The sequence below is a fragment of the Globicephala melas genome, chromosome 17 (genome assembly GCF_963455315.2).
Source record: "Globicephala melas chromosome 17, mGloMel1.2, whole genome shotgun sequence".
NCBI lineage: Eukaryota > Metazoa > Chordata > Mammalia > Artiodactyla > Delphinidae > Globicephala > Globicephala melas.
The window spans coordinates 75,834,916-75,857,195 of NC_083330.1; the positions used below are offsets into that span (position 1 = coordinate 75,834,916).

At 50.8% G+C, this 22,280-nt stretch overlaps 1 protein-coding gene across 1 annotated transcript in view; it reads right to left on the reverse strand.

The window, feature by feature from the left end:
• COL22A1 (collagen type XXII alpha 1 chain) overlaps positions 1-22,280 on the reverse strand; it is a 268,416-nt gene that overhangs the window by 240,384 nt on the left and 5,752 nt on the right. Inside the window, exons 2-3 of the mRNA XM_030875888.2 lie at positions 7,246-7,408; positions 2,314-2,880 (exon numbers count right to left, since the gene is read on the reverse strand). Coding sequence (XP_030731748.2) covers positions 2,314-2,880; positions 7,246-7,336 — 658 coding nt within the window. The 5' untranslated portion in view covers positions 7,337-7,408. The remainder of the gene's footprint in view (positions 1-2,313; positions 2,881-7,245; positions 7,409-22,280) is intronic.

Sequence of the window (22,280 nt, forward strand, 5' to 3'; positions counted from 1 at the left end):
GCCCGGGTTCTGTGCCCAGCCCCGCCGTTGTATTCACCGGGCAACGTGACTCAGTGGCCTGCCCTCTCCAGGGTTGTCAGAAGCAGTCCCAAAACCATCCCCTGGGCACAGAAGTTCTTTAAAATCTACATTCTGCTCTGCCAAGATGCAGAACCAGTTGGAACCCAGGCTGGCAGGATGACGAAATGCCAGAGGGTAGGGTCTAGAAGCAGCCTTGCTTCCTAGGTCCCTGGATCAAGGCTCTGGGATGGCAGCTGGGAGCTCATGGACCCTGAGCCACCACGTTGGATGTCTGCCCCTTGGCTAGGCCCGTGACCTAGCGTCTGGCTCTTGTCAGCCCGGACTTCTTGAGCATATGCACCTAGATCAAGCCTTCGCCTGGCCCTGCCCGGGCTGTTCCTTCTGCCTTTCTCTTCTTCCCCAGTGCGGCCCCACCACCTCTCCGGCCTACTGCTGAGGGCCCAGAAGCCCATGATCTCAGCATTCTAAATGCCCTCAGCAGCAAAAAGAAGAGCATCTGTACCTTAGAAGGTTGTAATGAGGGTCAAATGAAGTCACTGAGGAAGCCTATGGCCCATGAATCGCACACTGTAGACTAGGCGACTGTCTCTCAGCACTCTGGGCACCAATTTCCTCATCTGTAAAATGGGCCTCGGCGTCAATGTGCCACCCACCCCAGCACCATTCTCTGAACTTCCCCAGCAGTCTTGTGAAGGGGCTCCCTTTTGCTTGCTGTCCTGCCAGCATTCCATTCTGCATAATGATCTGACCACGTCACGCCCTGCCCGGAACCCTCCAACGCCTCGCCTTGCACACAAGGCCCTCCTTTATCTAGGCCTTGACCATCACACAAAGCCACCATCCTCCACTCTGCTCCTTTCCTCTGGCCATTTCCAGTTCATTGACCAAGTGCGGCCAGCTCATCCTGAAGCTCGCGCTCTGTCTTCTAAACCGTCTAAGTGTCACCTCCTCCAGGAAGCCCTCCCTCTTCTCAGGGTCACCATCCACCAAACCACAGCAGGACCCCACCCATCACATTCCTTTTTTGGTGTCTTTTCCCGCCATCTAGACTAGGAAAGCCTTGAGGGCAGGTGCTGTGTCTTATCTTTTTCTATAGGCTCAGAAGTCAGGCCACACAAACATGAGACCCCCAGTAAGTATCTGTGAATAAGTAAGCAGAGAAAAAGCCACAAAGTGGTAAAGAAACCGAGGGCATCCAGTCTCAGATATGAGTTAGCTGCAAGCCCGGCCCATCCCTGGGACAAGGCACCTGCCTCTCTGGCCAGCTGCTCCCACTGCCAGTCCCTCCTCCACCGCCCCAGGCCCCTGCCCCTGCTCAGGTACGACCCTCTGGGCTGCCCCAGCCAGGGTGCAGTCCCCCAGAGAAGTCGGCAAGACAGCGTCTGACACTCTGCTCCCTGCCCCTGCCTGGGCCCTGGAGGCGGAAGTTACCCAGCAAGGAGGAAACATCACCCCAGTGAAGCAGGCAGAGGCTGAACCTGGAGAAAGGCTGGCACAAGAGAAACTCACTTCACCCCTCCTATCCTGGAGAGGGGGCTGGCCTCAGAATGACCCCACTAGGGTCCTAGAGGTCAGCCGTCCAGGTCAGAGCCCCAGGGGCCCCTGGATCTCTGCCCGTTGTCTGCCCCTCTGCCCACATACTCCTTCCTCTCCATCCTCCATCCCCAGCCACAGTCAAGATTCCAGGCAAATGACTCGGAGGCCGCGGGTGATGTCAGAGGGCACGAGGTCAAGAGTCCTTGGCCTCTGGGACCAGCAGCGGGCTCCTTGGACTCCGCTGTCCTGCCAGCATTCCATTCTGCACAAAGATCTGACCATGTCACGCCCTGCCCAGACTGACTCGGGCAGTTCCCAAAGGCGGTCTGTGCCCCCGTTCTTCCATGACCTCTCACTGCAACCCCTCAGGAGAGGCGCAGGACCCAACATCTCTCAGCTCTGCCTGCAGATATTCTGGCCAGGTCTCTGCAGGCACCTTTTCTGACTTAACAGCCCTGGGAGGCCAGTGGATGGTCCCCATTGCAGACATGAAGCTGCAACTCAAGAGACGTAAGCAGTCTCCGAGTATCTCAGACTGGGCGGGGTTCAGGACCCAGCTCTCTTTAATTTTCTTTCCACCTCTGCCTCCCTGGACGCAGGGCCCACGGGGTAGGACCCTGGGTGATGGGCCCGGACTGGGGGTGGGGAGCTCTCAGTTACTGAGCTGGCCGGGTGGCCTCTGGCCCCCGCTCTGCGGTGCAGCCGGGTCCCGCCCCGCCCCGCCCCGCCCCGCCCCGCGCGCTGGTCCCTACTCACTCTCGCACAGGCGGCGCCGCAGCTTGCCCCAGATCTTGTCGATGGCGTCAAAGTCCGACACGTGGAAGACGTGCGCGGCCCTGGGCTCGGAGGCGATCTCCTCCAGCTCCTCCCGCAGCGCCTCGCCCACGCCCACGGCGAAGATGCGGATGCCTGCGCGGTGCGCGGCATCGGCGGCGGGCAGCACCAGGTCCTGGCTGCGACCGTCGGTCAGCAGGATGGCCACCTGCTTGAAGGCGCGGTCCCCGGGGCGGCCGCCGGCCCGCGGCGCGAAGCTGTGCCGCGTGACGTAGCGCAGGGCGTCGCCCGTGTGCGTGTGGCCGCCGTGGTAGGCCAGCTGCCGCGCCGCCGCCTTGACCTCGGCCCGTGAGCCGAAGCGGCCCAGCTCGAAGGCCGTGGTCGGCCGGTCGCTGTAGCGCACGACGCCCACGCGGGTGCGGTCCAGGCCCACCTCGAACGTGTCCACCAGGTTGGCCACCCACTGCCGGACCTTCTCGAAGTTCTCCTTGCCCACGCTCGAGGAGGCGTCCAGGAGGAAGACCAGGTCGTAGTGGACAGTTTTGCAACCTGCAGGGGCGACAAGAAGTGCGACGGGGGCCGCTGGGTCGCAGGAAAGGCAAGGTCCTTGGCGGCGGGAGGCGTGGTCATCCGGGTCTCGCAGACCTGCCTCCAAGCCCCGCCCACTAGGCCTCGCGCTGGGGGGCGGGAGCGGGGCCTCGGCTGCTGCCTTAAAGCCCCAACCTTGGGTCCCTAAAGGTCACGTGACTGGGAGTCTCTCCGAGGTTGCTGTGAGGTTCAGCTGCCTATAGATATAGTTAACATATATATTTATATATATAGATAATACGTATATTTATACAAGTGGATACCATATATAATTGTATATAAAATATACTAATATAGAACTATATAATTATAGTTTATATATATTTCTAAAAGTGAATAACATATACAATTATATATAATACACTATGTAATGATATATAAAATATATCATATGCATAATTATATATAATATAATTATGTATGTATATAAGTGAATACATATATAATTATATATTATATAACATATGGATGTTATATAAATATGTATAATTTTATATATAGCTTATATATATATTTATATAAGTGAGTAACAATCATGGAACCCTACCGTACCCATTTCTTTATTCCCATTAATTTGGTTCGAAAGTGACTTCATTATCTTTCAAACCTACTATAAATAATGCACGCCCATTTCAGAAAAAGCAGAAAAGGCAATCAAAAAATCTATAAACGCTCCTATTTCCATCTGCTCCGAGATAACTCCTGCTAGCCCACGGTGTATTTATTTATGTGCTATTTCCATATAATTATCGATGGAAGTGGGCCTGTACCAGACGCACTGATATATCAGCTGGTTTTACCGCACCCAGTGATGCTCTGGGAGCCCATTTCCAGTGTGATGCCGGTTTCTATGGCTGCAGAGATTCCACTGCAGGGATGAGCATAATTTATTTAGCCAGTCCTCTCTTGTCAGATAGTTAAACAGTTAAAAGTATTTCATTATTAGAAATCACGTAAGTTAGACTGCATTCATATATTTTAGAAGCTCTGTAGTGCTCTATAAAAAATACGCTTATATTTTTACAAATATAACTTTTATATAAGCTATGTGATGCTTTTGATTAAACAAAATGCAGCACTATATAATTTATTTCTGATCCTCAGGGCAGCCCTGTGCAGAGAGCTTGTTCGTCCCCATTTCACAGTTAGTTAATATGAGGAAAAGTATCTTCTAAACTCCAAAGTGCTGCACAAATATACAGGGGAACCATCAAAATGCCCTTGTCTCGATTTTTCTGGAATCTGAGTCTTGGCCATGCCAACAGCAGCAACTGATCAGGTTTTGGGAACACCTGGCACAAACATCTGATTAGTGGAAATAAAATAAAAACAAACCAAAAAAAGAAAAAGAATCCCACTTTGTTAAAGTGTCCAACTGGCAAAAGTCAGAGAGACCGTGGTAGCCAGTGAGAGCGTAAGGAGAGTGCCTTTGTGGGCTCAAGAAGTGGCCATGGGGTTTGTCACCCCATTGTCAGGGTCCTAAAAGCCTTTTACAGAAGAGGGTATCTTTGGATCCACCAATTCCAGATTCTGTGATTTAACTGAAGCAAACTAGCAGATAAATGGAAGGGGAAAAAAATCAAGATGTATAAGGAAGTTCATGGCAGCACTGCCAAGCAAAATTCTGGAGACCACCTCCATGATCACCCATCGGGAGCTACTTAAATACTCCTCCTCCTGTGCTCATTCAGTGGGATGCCAGGAAGCCACCACAGCCATGGCCGGGCCCTACGGGAGCCCTTATTTACCAACGTGGATACATTTTCCACTCTGTTGTTGGGTATGAAAAGCATGTGTGTCTCTGTGTACAACTGTGTATTCAGGAGGGAAGCTACAAAAAGGAACATGGCTTATTTCTGGCAAGCAGAACCACGAGTGAATGGTATTCCTTTGTACTTCGGATTTTGTGTTTACAAGCAATGCATTAAGCTCAAAAAACAGAAAAATAAAGCTAGGCATATTTATACACACACACACAAATACTTCGTATCCTGCCCTGAGCCAGTGCCTCCCTTGAATTTTCCACATCTACCTTCCCCTCTCGTTTTTAAAATCCAGGTCCGATCCGCTGAGGAGCTGAAATGAATCCCTGCCTTCGCAGGATGGCTCCCCTAACGGGATTAGAGTTTTAGAAGTGTGTCCGCCCAGATGTGTGGACTCAGAGATAATTCCTGGGGCGTGTTTCTTCTTGACACAAAAGGTCATCCTTTTGTCTTTGGGACAGTGATGTCCCAGCCTGATCAGAATAATTGCTGCCGCGTGCCGGGGAGGGCCCGCCCTGCGGCTGTAATCCTCTAGGCTGCAGAAGGTTCATTGGTGCAGGAGGTCTCGCCAAGGGGCCACTTTCTCCTGGAGGCCAGGGAACAGGCTGGGTCTTGGGCAGGTGAGAATGAAGAGAGATGTGGTGGGAAGGGTCCTGGCTTCTGGCCTCAGCTCTGCCACAGGCCAGGGCCCTGTGACCCGGCAGGCGACTGCTTCCCCTGGGCCGCCACTCTGTGAAATGAGGGCACGGACAGAAGGTCCTTGGGCCTTCCCACTTCTGAATTGGATAATCCTGGGTATCGCCTGGGCACGTGGGGTCATCCCAGGGGACACAGAAAGCTCCTAGGAAGCCCCACATTCCTCCCATGAAAACCAGGACGCCCACACTCGTCACTGTCTTTCTAGACAGCCGGCCTTTGTGAGGCTCAGGCAAAGCAGAACTTTGTAAAACGATGGAGAAACGGAAGCCTCTGGGCTCTGTTGTTTGTTTTTCATCTTCTTTGGAGGCCCCGGATAAAGGGCTTGGCTCTAGTCAGCACTTCTTGTGTCCCCCGGCCTCACGGGGATGGAGGTAGGGGGATAGGAGCCTCTCTTTTTTTTTTCCAACACTTTTCAAAATTGAAGTATAGTCCATTTACAATACTGTGTTAGTTTCAGGTGTGTAGCAAAGTGATTCAGTTATGCATATAGATGTATATATCTATATTCTTTTTTTAAATTCTTTTCCATTATAGATTATTACAAGATAGCGAATATAGTTCCCTGTGCTATAAGTAGGTCCTTGTTGTTTATCTATTTTATATACAGTAGTGGGCATCTGTTACCTCAATTCCTCCTCTGTAAAATGGGGGCAGCATTTTACACCCAGCCGTATAGTGACAGGCGCTCTCCCTGAGATCTGGTCCAGCTGTGTGCCGTGGACGCAGTGCGCGGGCTCTGGGCTGGGTGCTGTGATACAGACCAGACCAGCTCAGGTCCCTGACCCCTTCTCCATGTCCCCCACTGACAGTGACTCCTCCCAGGAGGCCCTCAGACAGGTGGGTAAACCCTCCTGTCACTTCTCACCCCCTCCCTCCCGGGCCTTCTCTGCTACAATAACTTTCCCACTTCCCGTCCACTCACTGTCCCAGCCGCCTCTTCTGGCTGGACTCCAGGGCATCCAACGTCCCCCAGGATGTGGTCCAACATCCTCACAGAGCCAGACAACACAGCAGGGCACTAACCTGCCCACTGTCCCCAAACCCTGTATGCACTCAACAGAGACACACCTTCAACACATTCTATGATTGACACAAGATGTGTGTTGAAGCAACCTAAATGTCCATCAACAGAGGAATGGATAAAGAAGATGGGGTACATATATACAATGGAGTAATACTCAGCCATAAAAAGGAACGAAATAGTGCCATTTGCAGAGACGTGGATAGACCTAGAGACTGTCGTACAGAGTGAAGTCAGAAAGAGAAAAACAACTATCATATAATATCACTTATATGTGGAATCTAGAAAAATGGTACATATCAACTAATTTGCAAAGCAGAAATAGAGACACATGTATAGAGAACAGACTTAAGGATACCAAGAGGGGAAAGAGGGGGGATGCGATGAATTGGGAGATTGGCATTGACATACACACACTACTGTGTATAAAATAGATGACTAATGAGAAGCTACTGTATAGCACAGGGAACTCTACTCAGTGCTCTGTGGTGACCTAAACGGGAAGGACATCTAAAAAAGAGGGGATATATGTATACGTATAGCTGATTCACTTTGCTGCGCAGCAGAAACTAACACAATATTGCAAAGCAACTATACTCCAATAAAAAAAAAAGAAAAAGGTGTGTGTTCACTCTCACACACATACTCACATACACATGCACACGCCCCAGCTGCACGACTGATTATGACACACACCAGCTGGGGGACAGCTGACACCTCCCCTGTGATGACCCGCACTCTCTCACACACAGGCGCTAGCCCACCCCGAGGCCCACACCCACACACGCACGGACGCACACACAGACGGCTCTGTCTTCAGCCTGGCACAGCCTCCAGCCCCACCTGCCCTCTGGGCCTGACAGCTGCTGTCCCCACTCCAGAGCAGCAGCATCCAGAGGAGATGGGCCACGACGCTCCCGTGCAGGCTGCCCATGGCTCTCTCGTGCTTGGGAACAAGCGTTTCTGGGCCAGGAAGAGACGCCGTTAGGGTCTACTGGAACATGTCCTGTGTGGAGAAAGACACGCCTTTAGAGGAGGGCCCTTGAGCTGAGAAGCTGCAGGAAGTAACCTCTGGGCCTCATGTGGGAGGAATTCCCCAGACCCAGCCTCCCCCCTGTCTCCACTGCTCAGACTCCACTCTTCACACAGCCAAAGGTGTGACTTTCTAAGAGCAAAGCCCAGTGTTACCTCCCGGTCACTGATTCATCCAGCCCTCCCCCCACATCCATCCATTAGCAAATTCGTGTTAAGGACCTGTCAGGCCCCACATTATCGGCTCCCTAAGGCTATGGCCTGTTACAGTAACATCATTATTCTGATCATATTTTCTACTTTTAGACATTAATAGGCTGTTTCATTTGTTTAACATGTCACAAGAGGACATCTTTGTACCTAAGTCTTTGCCCCTATTTAATTATTTTCTTACAGTAGGTTTGTGGGAAAATACTTAGGGTGTCCTATGGGTTTTGAAAGGACCCTGATACGAATTGCCAACCTTCTTTTCAAAAAGGTTGAACCATTTCCACTGCCTCAAGCAGTGGGGGAGTGTGTGTGGGTGCCTCTCATCACACACCTGGCAGCACAGAAGTAGCATCATTCCTTTGATCTTTGCTAGCTCAGTTGGACAGACACCGCTTCTTGCTTTCTATGCATTTCTTTGATCCATGTGGTTTATTAGCTAAATTATTTCCCCTCCTGTATATTTTATTTTCACGTGGATGGCCATTTCACAAAGTGTTTGTCATTGCTCACTCCAACATGCAGGAAAAGGAAACAGCTTATAGATTTGACCATTGACTGATTCATTAGCAAAGATTTACCAGTGGCCCTCATGTGCCAGGTTCTGAGGGCAGGCAGATGAATGACAACAAACCCTCCCTCACTGACACCTGGGAGACAGGTAAGACACAGGCCAGGGCAAAGTAGGATAAAATGACACCGGCAGAGGGAAATGGGGAGGGTTATGGGAGCATGGGGACAGAAGGGGGATTGCCGTGTGACCATTTCAGGAGACGGTCAGATGACATGTTCCTATATATAGAAAAGCCTAAAAATTACAAAAGCTGTTAAAACCAATAAACGAATTCAACAAAGTTGCAAAATGAATCCATTGCATTTCTGTCCACTAGCAGTGAACAATCCATAGAAAAATTAAGAAGAATAATTCTACTTATGATAGCATCAAAAAATAGCATAAAATACTTAGGAATAAATTGAACCAAGGAGGTGCAAGACTTGCACACTGAAAACTGCAAATCACTGCTGAAAGAAATTAAAGAAGACCTAAATACATGGAAAGACATCTTCTGTTATTGCTTCATGATTACAGGGTTTCTGTCTGGGGTGATGAAAATGTTCTGGAAATACTGCTGATGGTTACACAACATCTGAATGGAATTAATGCTACTGAATCACACACTTAAAATGGTAAATTTTACGTTATTTACTTTTTACCACAATAAACCCAATAAAAGATGTCCATATCCTAATCTCTGTGAACATGTTACGTTACATGGTAAGGAAGAATTAAAGTTACAGGTGGAATTAAGATTACTGATTACTTGGGCTTCCCTGGTGGCGCAGTGGTTGAGAGTCCACCTGCCAATGCCGGGGACGTGGGTTCGTGCCCCAGTCCAAGAGGATCCCACATGCCGCAGAGCGGCTGGGCCCGTGAGCCATGGCCGCTGAGCCTGCGCGTCCGGAGCCTGTGCTCCGCAACGGGAGAGGCCACAACAGTGAGAGGCCTGTGTACCACAAAAAAAAAAAAAAAAAAAAAAGATTACTGATTACTTGACCTTAAAATATGGCGGCTAACTTGGAGCATCTGGGCGGGCTCCATGTAATCACAAGGGTCCTTACAAAGGGAAGAGTCTGGGTCAGAACCAGAGTGATGGCAACCTGAGAAAGACTTGATTGGCCATTGTTGGCTTTGAAGATGAAGGAAGGGACCACAAGCTAAGGAATGCAGGTGACCTCTAGAAGCTGGACAAGGCAAGGAAAGGGATTCTCCCCTACGGGCTTCTAAGGGAACAACCCTGCCAACCCCTTGATTTTAGCCCAGTGAGACCCATCTTGGAATTCAATTCGATTGAGAACTTTACGATAATAAGTCTGTGCTGTCCTGAGCCACTCAGTTTGGGGTGATCTGTCATAGCATCCACAGAATACTGAACGGTGATGACAGTTGAGGGGAACGGAGGACCCAGTGGATGCTAGGGGCATGGTGAGTGGTCCCTCCTGGCAATCTCCCACCCACCCCCCTTCTCTTCGCCTGCCTCCTACAAATGTATGTTCAGGCCCTTTTCTCTGGGCTAAATTATGTCCCCCAAATTCATACGTTGAAACCCTATCCCTCAGTGTGATGGTATTTGGTGGTGGGGCCTTTGGGAGGTGATCAGGTTTAGATGAGGTCATGAGAGCGTGGCCCCGTAATGGGATTAGTGCCCTTATAAGAAGAAGAGGGACTTCCCTGGTGGTCCAGTGGTTAAGACTCCGCGCTCCCAATGCAGGGGGTCCGGATTCGATCCCTGGTCAGGGAACTAGATCCCACGCGCATGTCGCCCGAAAGAGCCTGCATACCACAACTAAAAAGCCGGTGCAGCCAAATAAATAAATACATATTTTTTTAAAAAAAGAAGAAAAGATGTCAGGAGCTCCTCCCGCTACTGAAGGCAGACCGGTTGGCCTGACCACAGAAGCAGGCAGCGGATTCTGGAATAGCCCAGGAGCATCCCCACACCTGGGCTGAGGCCGGCCCAACCCCACATCCCGGGCGGCAACACAGCACACTCAGCCCTCTCGCATCTCCATCACCCACCAGCGCCAAAAAGACAGAAGCAGCTTCCGTCGGTTCTAGTGTAGATGGGGGCAGAGCTTGCCGGGTGGTCAGGAGGGTGGAGCCTCAAACCAGAGTGCCTGGTGGTACAAATCCCGGTCACTCACCAGCTCTGCGATCTCAGAGAGACACCTAATCTCTCTGTGTCTTAGCGCCCTCACTTGAGGAGTGGAGAGAATAACAAAACCTACCGTAGCCGGTTGTCACAAGGGGGTCATTGTAGAGATGAAATAATATCAATAAAACTGCAAGTAAAGTCTTAGCCCGAGCTTAAGGCCACATCACTGACGTGAGCCAGAGCTGGCACTCCAACCCATACCTGCTTCCTCAGCCCACCCGCCGTCAAAGGGTGCCTGGTACCTGGGGTAAAACCCGGTATCACTGGAGGGCCTCCACACTGTAGATGCCACACATCCCATTTCTATAACAGCCCCACGGAGCGGGCCCTGCATCTCCCCTTCACAGGCCAGCGAGCTGGGGCCGAGACGAGGGGAGGCGTCCCCAGCACAGCCTGCTGGTGAAGGGCAGAGCTGCGTGTGAATGCAGATACACGGGACTCAGAAGTATTCCTAACTAGAAGCTCCTGCCCCCCCCCCAAAAGCAGGTGCGGGCTCCTGCTTAATTGGAAGCTCCCCTAGGGCCAGTCTGTGCTGACCACTGTCCCAGGGAATATTTGCGGAGTTGAAAATCCACAGTCCTGATGGCAGGTTCTCTAGAGAAAAGGCTGGGGAGACACGTGTGTGTCGTGAGCCAGGCAACTTTTAGCAACATCTTCTCTGCAAGTCAGTACCGTTGGCGCCACCCTCCTGAAAATGAACCTGGGATCAGGGAGCACAGACAACTCCGCTAGGCACCCAGGCCAGCAAAGATGGAGCTGGACCTGCCATCAGGCCTGAATGACGCCAAGGTTCACGCTCTTTCCAGCGCTAACCTTTAACACATATCGCATGCTTACGAAGCCCCAGGAGCTATTCCCAGGGCTTTATACATAATAAGTCATTTACTCTGAAAGACAGGTATCACGAGACCCATTTTACAGGGTAAGAAACTGAGGCACAAAGGGCTTAGGAAACTGCTCGTGACCTCACACCTAGTAGCTGGGGTTCAGCCCCGGGTAATCACAGGCCCACACTTGTGGCTTCTTGGGAATCTGGCTGGAGCAACACTTATTTCTTAAGCACAGAAACAACGTGGGAAACAAGCAAAGGCTACAGTAAAAAACCAAGCCATGCATCCCCCAGAGGAAAGAGAATGGCCTTCCTCACCCATTGGTGTGATGGATTCCATTAAGTGATTTTCAAACTTTGAACCAGCCTTGCACACCTGGATCCCTCCTACCTGGCCGTGGCCTAGACTTCTTTTTATACATTGTCTTATTTGATTCGCTAATATTTTGTTGAGGGTTTTTGCATTTTTGTTCATGAGAGATATTGATCAGTCCTTTTCTTTTCTCGGAATGCCTTTGTTTGATTTGGGATTAGGGTAATGCTGGCATCACAGAATGAGACAGGAAATGTTCCCTGTTTTTCTACCTTCTGGAAGATATTGTAGAGAAGAGAATAACTGGAGTGTTCATAACGAAATGCCCACTGAGGAGGCAGGCCTGGTATGGACTTCTGTTCATTAGCCCCAGAAATGAGCATCCCATCCCCATAAGACGGGAAGGACCACTACTCCATAGGCGATGCCGTAAGGGTTACATGAAATAATTTCTACAAAGCGTGCAGCGCAGATGCTGGCCCAGAGCAGGTGCGCGGCAAGTGTGAGATCCGCGTCAGTCAGCTTCCCCGCCCACTCCAAACCACCTTAGCCGCAGTCCCAACAAGCATGGGTACCATGATTCCGTTTCCCTCTCACCAGCTCTTTCCAGGGTCTGGCTGCCAAGCTGGCACGAAGCAGGCCACACCCTGTCCCTGGAGGCAGGGCTCTGCCATTAGTCTCCAAAAGTCCAGCAATTAATTTACTGAGCTGAGTTCCTTCCACAAGCCGGCCCATCACCATAGTAACCTGCTTTCCCTATTCAGGGACTCAGAGGTAGGGGAGAAAAGACACTGAACAGAAAGCAATCTAGAGGGAGGAAATGAGATCCGGCACATTGCGAGGGCAGCCCGGGCAGAGTGCGAGCTCTGTCTGCTTCAGAGGGTCTGGCCGCTGCCCACTGGGGGGTGGGGACTGCGTGGAATGAGGCACCACTGATGTGTTGCTGAGGCGACGGGCGATGCTGTGGGCAGGAATCTGGTGGCGACATAAAAGCCTGGGGTGCTGTGTCCAGGCCACTGAGCTGGGTCCTTCTGAGCCTCTGCTGTGGCAAGCTTGCTGGTCAAGAGGGGCAGAGGGAGCTGGGTAGCTTCTGTCACTATGGAAGCTCTAGAGCCCAGCTGCCTGGGAAGTGCTGCAGAGCCCACCTCCTGGATTCAAACCCCTGCCCCGTGTGACCTGGAACAAGCCCTCTTCAGTCACCAAACAGACCGAGCACCTTCTGTACCCAGGTCCTGCACAGACACTGACTGCTCCCGGGTGGCTGGCACAACGATGAAGCTTCTATATCAGAACCCCTGTGTTCAAAGTCCAGCTCTGCCCGTGACTCGCTGTGTAAACCAGGGGAAGTCACTTAACCTCTCTGGACCTCAGCCCTCTCATGTACGAGTGGGGATAACGTCTATGTCACTGGCTATGGGGAGAATTAAACACATCACTACATGTAAAGAAGCTTAGAACACTACCTGATCACAGCGGGTCTTAAGGCATACTATTTTTGTGATTTTCCAATCCTTTGTTTCCTCACCTATAAAATGGGAACAACAGTCCCTACTTCATAGATCTGTGGGAGAGATTACGTGAGGCAATGGGAGTGATAATCCTTTATAAAGTAAAATGTTGACCATTATTGCCATTATCAACATAAGGGGAGAATTGTCAGTTTGAGCGACTCAGAGAACTCAGCTGATGTTGATTGCACAGGGGGTACCACGGCCTTCACTGTTTTATTCCCTGATTCAATCATGCCCTGAATGCATGTCAAGTACTTACTAAGTGCCAGGCACATGGACTAGGACACTTTCTCCAAGGACCTTGAGACCTAATGGTGGAGACAGACAAGCAAGTAGATGCTTACATTTCTATGTGGTCAGTGTTGTGATAGAGGGAAGGACTTGACTCAGGCCTGACAATCAGGGAAGGCTTCCTGGAGGAGGGAATGCCTGATCTGAGCCAGGAAAGATGGGTGGAGAGGAGGCTGGGGGACAAGAGTTGCTTTCACCAGGAGCAGCCTGCCTCCGTTCCAGTATCACTGTGGGATGAGCAAAAAATAAATTATTTAGAGAAGGAGGTGAAAGGAATGGTGAAAATTCAGGCTTGAGCAGAAGGCAGGAATTCATGTCAATAAAGGCAGTTGAGAGACTTGTACAGTGACCCGGGAAAAGGGGTCAGATTTTGCCCCTGGGACCAGTGGATGTCCTCACGCATGGGAGTGGCCTATACTGATGTGATGTAGAAATCCCTGCTGAGAAGGATGGATGGGGTAGAGGGACCAATGAGGAGGTTCGTGCAACGTCCAAAAAGAGATGCTGACAACCTTTCCTAAGACAGTAGCAGGTCAAGTGGTCCAGCTGCAGACTCCAAGACACCAGGTGACTGGCAGGAAGTGGAGGGACAGAGGGAGGAGAGAGTCTGGAAGAAAGCCCAGATTGCCAGTTTGAGCATCTGGGAGCCAGTCACTGAGTGGAGTGGGGATGGTAAGCTCGGGCAGGTCACAGTGAGTGACTCTGAGACACCTGGAAGAGAGCCAGGTGGAGAAGTCAAAGACAGACAGACGAGTCTAGAGCTCGGAAGAGAAATTGGGGCTGGAGATCCCCCTGGAAAAGTGAAGAGGGAGTGGAGGACAGAGCCCTGAGGGGAAGCAGTGTGCAGCCAGCGGCGGGGCAGGGAGAGAGGTCAAGCGTCCCCCTCCCCATATTGGGTCAGCCTCACTTTCAATTACTACCACTTAGTCATACAAGTGCACATGCTATAGTACTTCGGTACCTTTGGTTTCTTCCCCTGATCCAATGTTTTCTTGTGACTTTTACGGTGGAGAATACTCTGAGGTATACTTTTAGCTAAAAATGAACAAACGAAACCTTCAAGAGATTAAAAAGATCAGCCACAGAGCAGGAGAAAACATTTGCAATAGATACATCTGATAAGGAACTGGTGTTATCCAAAATACACCATAAACTCTTAAAACTCAACAATAAGAAAACAAACCACCTGATTTTTAAAACGGGCCTATCATCTCAACAGACATCTCGCCACAGAAGATACACAGATGGAAAATAAGCACAGGAAAAGATGCTCCACATCACCTGTCATCAGGGAAATGCAAATTAAAACAGCAACGAGAGAGCACGACACCCCTATTAGAATGGCCAAAGTCCAGAGCACTGACACCACCAAACGCAGGCGAGGCTGTGGAGCAACAGGAACTCTCGTTCACTGCTGGTGGGAACGCAACATGGTGCAGCCACTTTGAAAGACAGTTTGGTAGCTTCTTCCAAAACTAAACATATTCTTACCATACGATCCAGCAATCACACTCCTTGGTGTTTATCTAAAGGAGTTGAAAACTTATGTCCACACAAAAATCCTGCACGTGGGTGTTTATAGTGCCTTTATGCATAATTGCCAAAACTTAGAAGCAACCAGGATATTCTTTGGGAGGTGAATCAGTAAACTGTGGAATGGAATACACATTCCATTGTATGTATGTATGTATTCCATACGATGGAACATTATTCAGCGCTAAAAAGAGATGCGCTATCAAGCCATGAAAAGACATGGAGGAGCCTTCAATGCATATTATTAAGTGAAAGAAGCCAATCTGAAAAGGCTACTTACAGTATGATTCCAACTATATGACATTCTGGAAAAGGCAAAACTATGGAGGCAAGAGAAAGATCCATGCTTTCCAGGAGTGTGAGGGGAGGGAGGGATGAACCGGAAGAGCACAGAGGATTTTTAGGGCAGTGAAAATACATGTCCAAACCCACAGAATGGCAGCAGATCCAGGAGGCTGTGCGGTAACAGATATGGTGAACATACAAAGGCACAAATGATAGGAACGGTAGCCAGAGCCATGCTGTGGTTTCATTTGAACTGTTTTCTCTCTTCATAGCAAGCTGACAAAATGGTTATTACAACTGGGGAATCTCAAGTTCAGGAAGCTTAAGAAACATGTCCCAAATCATACATCCAGGAAGTTACAGAACTGCAATTTAGTCCTAGGCCACTGTCGTCCTAAATCCTGTGTCCTTTTAACTTAACCACAGAGGACTGGTCTCTGTCCTCTATAGAATGGAAGAACTTGTTTGGGTGTCTCACAGAAGAGGAGGGAAGAAAAGAGCCCGGTCCCTTAGGAGCCTTCGGTCCTGTTAAGCAGCAAGAGCATCCGTCCAGTCCTCACGTCCTCTCCATTCAGACGTCACAGATTTAAGTGGAATCCACTTAAGCCCCACGCTGCCAAGACGCAGGATTAACTTGATTGAAGGAGATGGAAATAGAGTGAGGAATGTGTTTTCCTAACCTCCTTCTGCATGCTATGGAATTCAAAAATATTTCCTATCAGTTCTTTTTTTCCCTTAGAAGAGGCCAGATGCCAGTCGTGTTTCTCTGCCAGTTGCTAAAAACTGTGAATGAAACCCAAGCCCTATCTCCTCTTGAAACAAAGGCGATTTCTTAAACTGGCCCCCAAAAGGGACTTGAAAGGCACATCGTCCTGCTGAAGCCATTGCCCGCGCCTTCACCCTTCCCCACAGCCTGATAAACTAATCCGACAAGCATTTATCCATCGAGTCCCAGACTAGACAGCAGGCGTTGTTTTAATCACTGGGTGTGGCGACATCTCTGCCTCCTTGGAGCTGACTTTCTAGGGAGGGAAGAGAGAAACTAAACCAAGAAACGAACAAATACCCATATGGTTTCCGAGAGTAATAATGGATCTGAACACAACAGGGTTATGGGATAGAAGGGGATGTGGTGGGCAGGACAGTTTCTACACTTTGTCAAAGGAAAGTCTCTGCTGAGTTGGGGACATCTGAACTGAGATCTGACTAAGGAGATGGAGCCGGCCACTCAGAAGGACGGGTCGGGTAAGGAGGACAAGGCCTCTGTCAAGTCTTGGATTTCTGCAACCAACAGCCTTGGGAGTGGTCTCCAGACCTCAGGCTGGCCCCTGACCTCAGCACCTGCACGTCCTCATAAGAATCAAATGAGGCTCCCGACGACGCACAAACGTGATCTTTAGACTCGTGGATGCAGCGGCCCCTCCCTGCCTGCGACAGGGCTCAGAGTCCTCGTCACAGACCTTCAGGCACTGGCTTGTACCCACCTCTCCGGCCTCACCTCTGTCACCTGCTTGCATGTGAGCTCGGCCCTCTGTGAACAGGGGAGAAGACAATGGGAGCGCTGCCAGTGCCGGGGCAGGGGAGGGGCAGCCCGCACTCCCAGGATGCCATGCGGCGAGGATGAGGGAGTTTCCCATGAGTCAAAGGAACATCACCAAAGGAAGCTGGGTTTGGGTTATTGGGCTGGCACCCGACCAAGAGAGCTGTTTGCACAACAAGGAGACCCCAGCGGGTACGCAGCCACAGAGGGCACTGCCTGCCGGGGCAGAAGCGGAAGGGGCAGGGGAGAGATCTCCCAGGGTGGGGGGGCTCCAAGCCGAGGAGGCTCCGTTAGAGAACCACCACTTGGGTACCCGCAACACAGTGAAGTGTGGGTGGCAAGGACAGCCAGGAGAGGGCTCCCCTGCAGCCACTGAAGTAGGGCCTGCTGCCCCCCAACCTCCCCCTTCATCTTCACCCCGACCCTCCAGAGACAGAGGAAGAAGGAGCGAAAGAGCCCACTGCCCGCTCCGCCACCCAGGTCCCTCAGGACGATGGTTAACATCGGCGGTGATGGGAGGGCAGAGAGCTTTAATGTGAAGACAGGATGAAACTCCGAGACTGGAACAGACTGGACTAGCCCTTGCAGCACCTGAAAGTGAACAAAAAGTTACGTGATTTGGTCAAGATCGGCTAAGGGACAAGAAAAGGGGTGTTGACCTAACAGGCCTGGAAGCACGGATGGGGAAACATGAAACCGTTCCACACTCCCGAGCTGCTGAGCGTCAGGTGTCCAGGTGCTTACCTGAGCATTATTGCTATTAATCACCCCCTGCGTGTGACCGTCAGGCCTGACGGGGGAATAAGAAACATGTGCCCTACCGCTAATCCACTCGAGGCTGGTGGCCCTCCCAGTCAGAACAGATATGTGCGTGAATCCAGTTAAGATTCACCAAACGTCAACCACACAGCAGGTGCAGCCCAAGGAATCCCCACGGTGGCCTCATGTGCTCAGAGTTACTGCTCCCTTTCACGGACTGGAAACCCGAGGCCAGGGCGTCGCTCAAGGCCACGCAGTTAGAAAGTGGCGGAGGCTGATCTGCAGCAACATGGATGGACCTAGAGACGATCATGCTAAGTGAAGTAAGCAGGACGGAGAAAGACAAATACCCTATGATATCGTTTATATGTGGAATCTAAAATATGATACAAATGAACCTATTTACAAAACAGAAACAGACTCACAGACTTAGAAAACAAACTTACGGTTACCAAAGAGGAAGGGTGGGGGGGAGGGATAGACTGGGAGGTTGGTATCAACATATACACATCCTACCACATATAACATAGATAATCAAGAAGTTATATACATAACTGAATCACTCTGCTGTACACCTGAAACTAACACAACACTGTAAGTCAACTATACTTCAAGTTAAAAAAAAAAAAATCCAAATAAATAAATAAATAAAACGGCAGAGGCTGGATTCACTTTCTGGGCCACCCACCTCCTGGGGCTGCTGGCTGCCTCCCAAAGGGAAGCAGGGTGTAAGTGGAAACAGGGGTCCAGGACGGACTGTGGGCCCTTGAATGTCAGTGGTCTGAGTTCTGTGCTTCAAGTAACACGTAGCAAAACACTCCTCATTTTTGAATCACATGTGAGTTCCACAAAGGTGGAGACTAATGAGCTTTACATGGAGTTGGGAGCGAAGGGCCGTATAACTTGGGCCCGTGTGGATCCCAGAAACGGAGACCCTGTCCGTGTGGTCCCCTCTGAGTCCCCGCACACCAGTGAGAGTCTCCTGCCTGGTCCCACTGTTGCCTACGTCTTCCAAGACTCCCTTCTCCAGGCAGAAGAATCCGTATCTTGTTTTGGTGAGAAGGTCTCTCCTACTCTTGGCCAATGTGGTTCACGTGAGGGGACCCCATGGCCCGGCGAGTGGGGTGGTGGGTGGTAGGAGACCAGACCAGGCCAACTTGGACTCCACATCCCTACTAGATACTGGAATTTGACAAGGGACAAGCATATAATCCAGGCTGGGCCTATTAGGGCCATCCCTGGGAACTCTGCTGGAGTTTGGGGGAAGACAGGTGCGTTTCTGGGGAGCTGCTAAGTTTGGAGATGTGGAAGGCCGTTTGTCACGACATGGGAGGATCCTGATGGAGAAGAAGGCCACCCATTGAGGGGAACGAGACAAGCTTTGTCACTCGAGCACTTTAGCTCAGTGTTGCCCAAAGTCCAGAAAGCACCTAGAGTTTTTGTGTTGGGGATAAATATTTCCCCAGCCCCATTGTCTAAACCTAAGCCAATCTGCGCTGGGATACTTTCACGTGCAAACCACAGGCAGGCCTTGTACTTACAAGGCTCAGCCGATACAGCCCCATCTCTGGAGCTCACCCAGCCTCTCCCACGTGGCCCCTGGTTCCTTACTCTCCTTCCTTGTTCTATATCTTGTCTCCTCTTCCTCTCCTTTCTTCTTTGATTGACAACTCAGCTTACACTGGCTTTCCCAGGATCACCCTGCCCACCCTCCCCTCCAAGGGCTGACTTCCAAAATCCATCCAGATACCCCACCCCTGCACCTTCCTGGGCCAAGGGGGCGGTGGCACAGACGGGGGGCCCCCTCCCTCTAGACAGCCCCACCACCAGCACCAGAAAACGCTCATTGCCCTGCGTTGTTCTGAGTCTACGCAGACGTCTGACAGCTGTCATAACCCCATTCATATTTCTTTCATTTTCAGTATTGAATTCTTCCTGATTTTGTTCTTCTTTCTTTTCTCCCCTCTCCCCGACCCCACATAGACTGTCTCAGTTCATTTCACAAGAGACGGTCTCAGATTACAGGGTCCTGAGGACACAGAAAGATATTTCTGTTTAACATATTTTGAGTAGCGTCTGGTCCGATGAAGCAATGCATATAAATAGTGTCAGAGCAAGTCAGCACACTGACTTGGGAGGTGCCGACCCAGAAAGGCTCCCCTTTTTCTGGGGGAGGGTAATCAGAGCCATAAGCAGCGCCTCCCCCGTAAGATTTGAGACAGGACAGTAGGTGGAGCGCCGTGGGCCAGACGGGCAGTAGTTTGGTTCCTGTCTTCAGCACCGTGTGATCTCAGCTACTGTCTCTGAGCCTCAGCGCCTCGTCTGTAACAAGGGGATTAACCCAGCCTCACCAGCGGCTTGCAAGGCTTAGGGTCCCTACCACAGAGGCTGGTTGCCTAGTCAATGGAAGCCATAAAAAGATTGAAAACTTTAAAAAGGTACAAGCGCTCGATTAAAGGAAGTTATTGCTACCAGAGAATCCTTTTCGGCATTTATTTCATACTGACAGTACTTTCTGGACCACCACATAACCCAGTTCAGAGACCTCTCTATCTGAGAGAGGTCCCCCCATCACCCCATGCCTGAATCCCCTCTCAGCCCCTCTCATGCCTTCATTTAGGTCTCGGGGTCCCCAGCAACCAGGTGCTGGCAACTTTGCAAGGTGCTAAGTGTACCTCAGAATTCTACACTGTTGGAGCAGGAAGGAGCTTGAGAGATGTTAACCGTCTTCAGATCAGAGCAGTTTCACACAGGCAACCCCCTTGGCGCCTGGACCATTTGGACCCCCTACCTTAAGAGACCCTGTAGTCTCAAACCCAAGCTCCCCGCTCAGCCCTGAGGGCACGCACCTCCCAGAGCCTCTGAAGACACTTTCCCTTTTGAGGGTAAGACTCTGACGTCTGTACCAGATTGTCGACCCCGTGTGTTATACTCTGTGAGTTTGCAAAGGACCTTGCTCACCCTGACCACAGATGTCATCAGAGGAGACAGGTCTGTTCACATCATTTCCCAGCTGAAAGCCTTCTCCTCAGGCCTTTTTCAGTCTGGTACCAATCTCCTTTTCCACGTTCATGGTCTCCACCTACTCCTCATGGACCTAATTCTCCAAACTCAGCGACTTCCCTCTCTTTCTGCAACACCCCAGCATTTTCTTTTCTTAAATCCTAGCCATTGCCTCTGTTGTTACATCTGAGATGATGTCTTTTCCTTGCCAGGCAGACTCCTACTCATACTTCAGAACCCAGCATATGTGCCTTCTCCCCTGTGAAGGCTTCTCTGATTCCCCACTATCTTCTTCAGGCTCCCACAGACCCCTGGTTTTTCTCACCGCACAAGTGATATTAAAACGGACCTACATATCCGTCTGTCTTCTCCACGGAGCTCCTCAGACTTAGGGGCTATATCTCTGGTCTCTCTTCCTCAGCGCCTGGAACAGTGATAGGCACAGAGCAGGCGCTCCTCGTATCAGCATAACAATAGATGAGTGTCTCAACTAACTTAACTCTGTATTTAACTTAGATAATAAAAGGGCGTTCTCTTTTATTTTTTCTAAAAAAAATTTTAAAAAAATAATCTTGAAACTTCTACTTCCTGAGAACAGAGGAAGCATGTGGATTCTGAGCACAGGAGTTACTGTCTCTGCCTAGTCACCAAGGGTTTCTTTTCTTCTAAGAAATCTCCTCAGATCCTACCAGGACCCCGACGCTCTGCAGGCAGTAGCAGGCGGGGAGGTCAGGGATGCGTGGGGAGGGACCAGGAACGGAGGCCCTGCAGGATGAGTTTTCTTCCCAGGAGCTGATTCACAAATGTGTCCAGCACAGTGGGACAAGCACATGAGCCGCCTCGACCCGGGGGTCCGGCTCCCTGCCTTCCGGGAATTTCTCCCACCAAGGGGGGCCCCTGTGGGAGGGACCTCTGTGGTTTGCTGTGTCTAAAGTCGGGTTATCTAAACCCCATCTGAGCATTTATTTGTAGGAGAATTCCACAGGAGGAACAGAAGAAAAGCCTCTTGAAAGGTTCTGTCTGCGGAAAGAATCACTGCAACCCCATCCTCTTTCCTTTTCCCCTGCAGAACCACCCAGACACGGCTGATCAACACTTGCTCACGCCCTCACGCCTTTACCCAGCCGGGGACTTGCTGTCTCACTCACTGCTTCGTGAATCCGCTCCCTCGCCTGCCCCTCCAGGCAGCCGCGCACCCACGCCCTCCCTCCCTGACTCAGCACCCACCCACTCACCTACACAGATGCTCACACACGCGCAGGCACGGCACCCTCCCCACTCCCACCCAGGTCTACGCCGGGGGCTGCGGGGATGGAGGTAAACTCCTCATACATAAAGTAATTACTAACTACCTGTAGGATTGTTGCAAAAGTTACCTGGGGGGAGTGTGTAAGCACGCAGGGCCAATGTCTGCGTTCCAGTAAGTGTGGCTGCACGGTGAGCAGTTGGCTGGGGAGTCCTCCGCGGCACAGAGCACCTGAACCCTCAACTGAACGCCGTGAGCAGCTTGGCCTCTGGGCTGCGGGGTGTCTGCCCCTTGATTCCCTAAGCACACACCTGACCCGCAGCAGGCATTCAGAGTGTGTTAAATGGACGACCAGATACACTCCTGGGGGAACTGACCAACCAAAGAGACAAGGGATTATAGGTATCTGTGTACAGCCAGAGCATCATTTGAGGGAGAGGGCGATCAGGTGGATCGAGGTACTTTCTTTTCCAGCACGGGAACAGGATGGTGTGGCTGACAGGGAATCCTGGGGCCTGTATGACCTTTGAAAGGTCCTAGAAAACTGACCTACCAGGCATTAAGGATGTCAGATCAAGTCACTGACCAGAGGTTCCCAGGCCCTGAACTGACCCG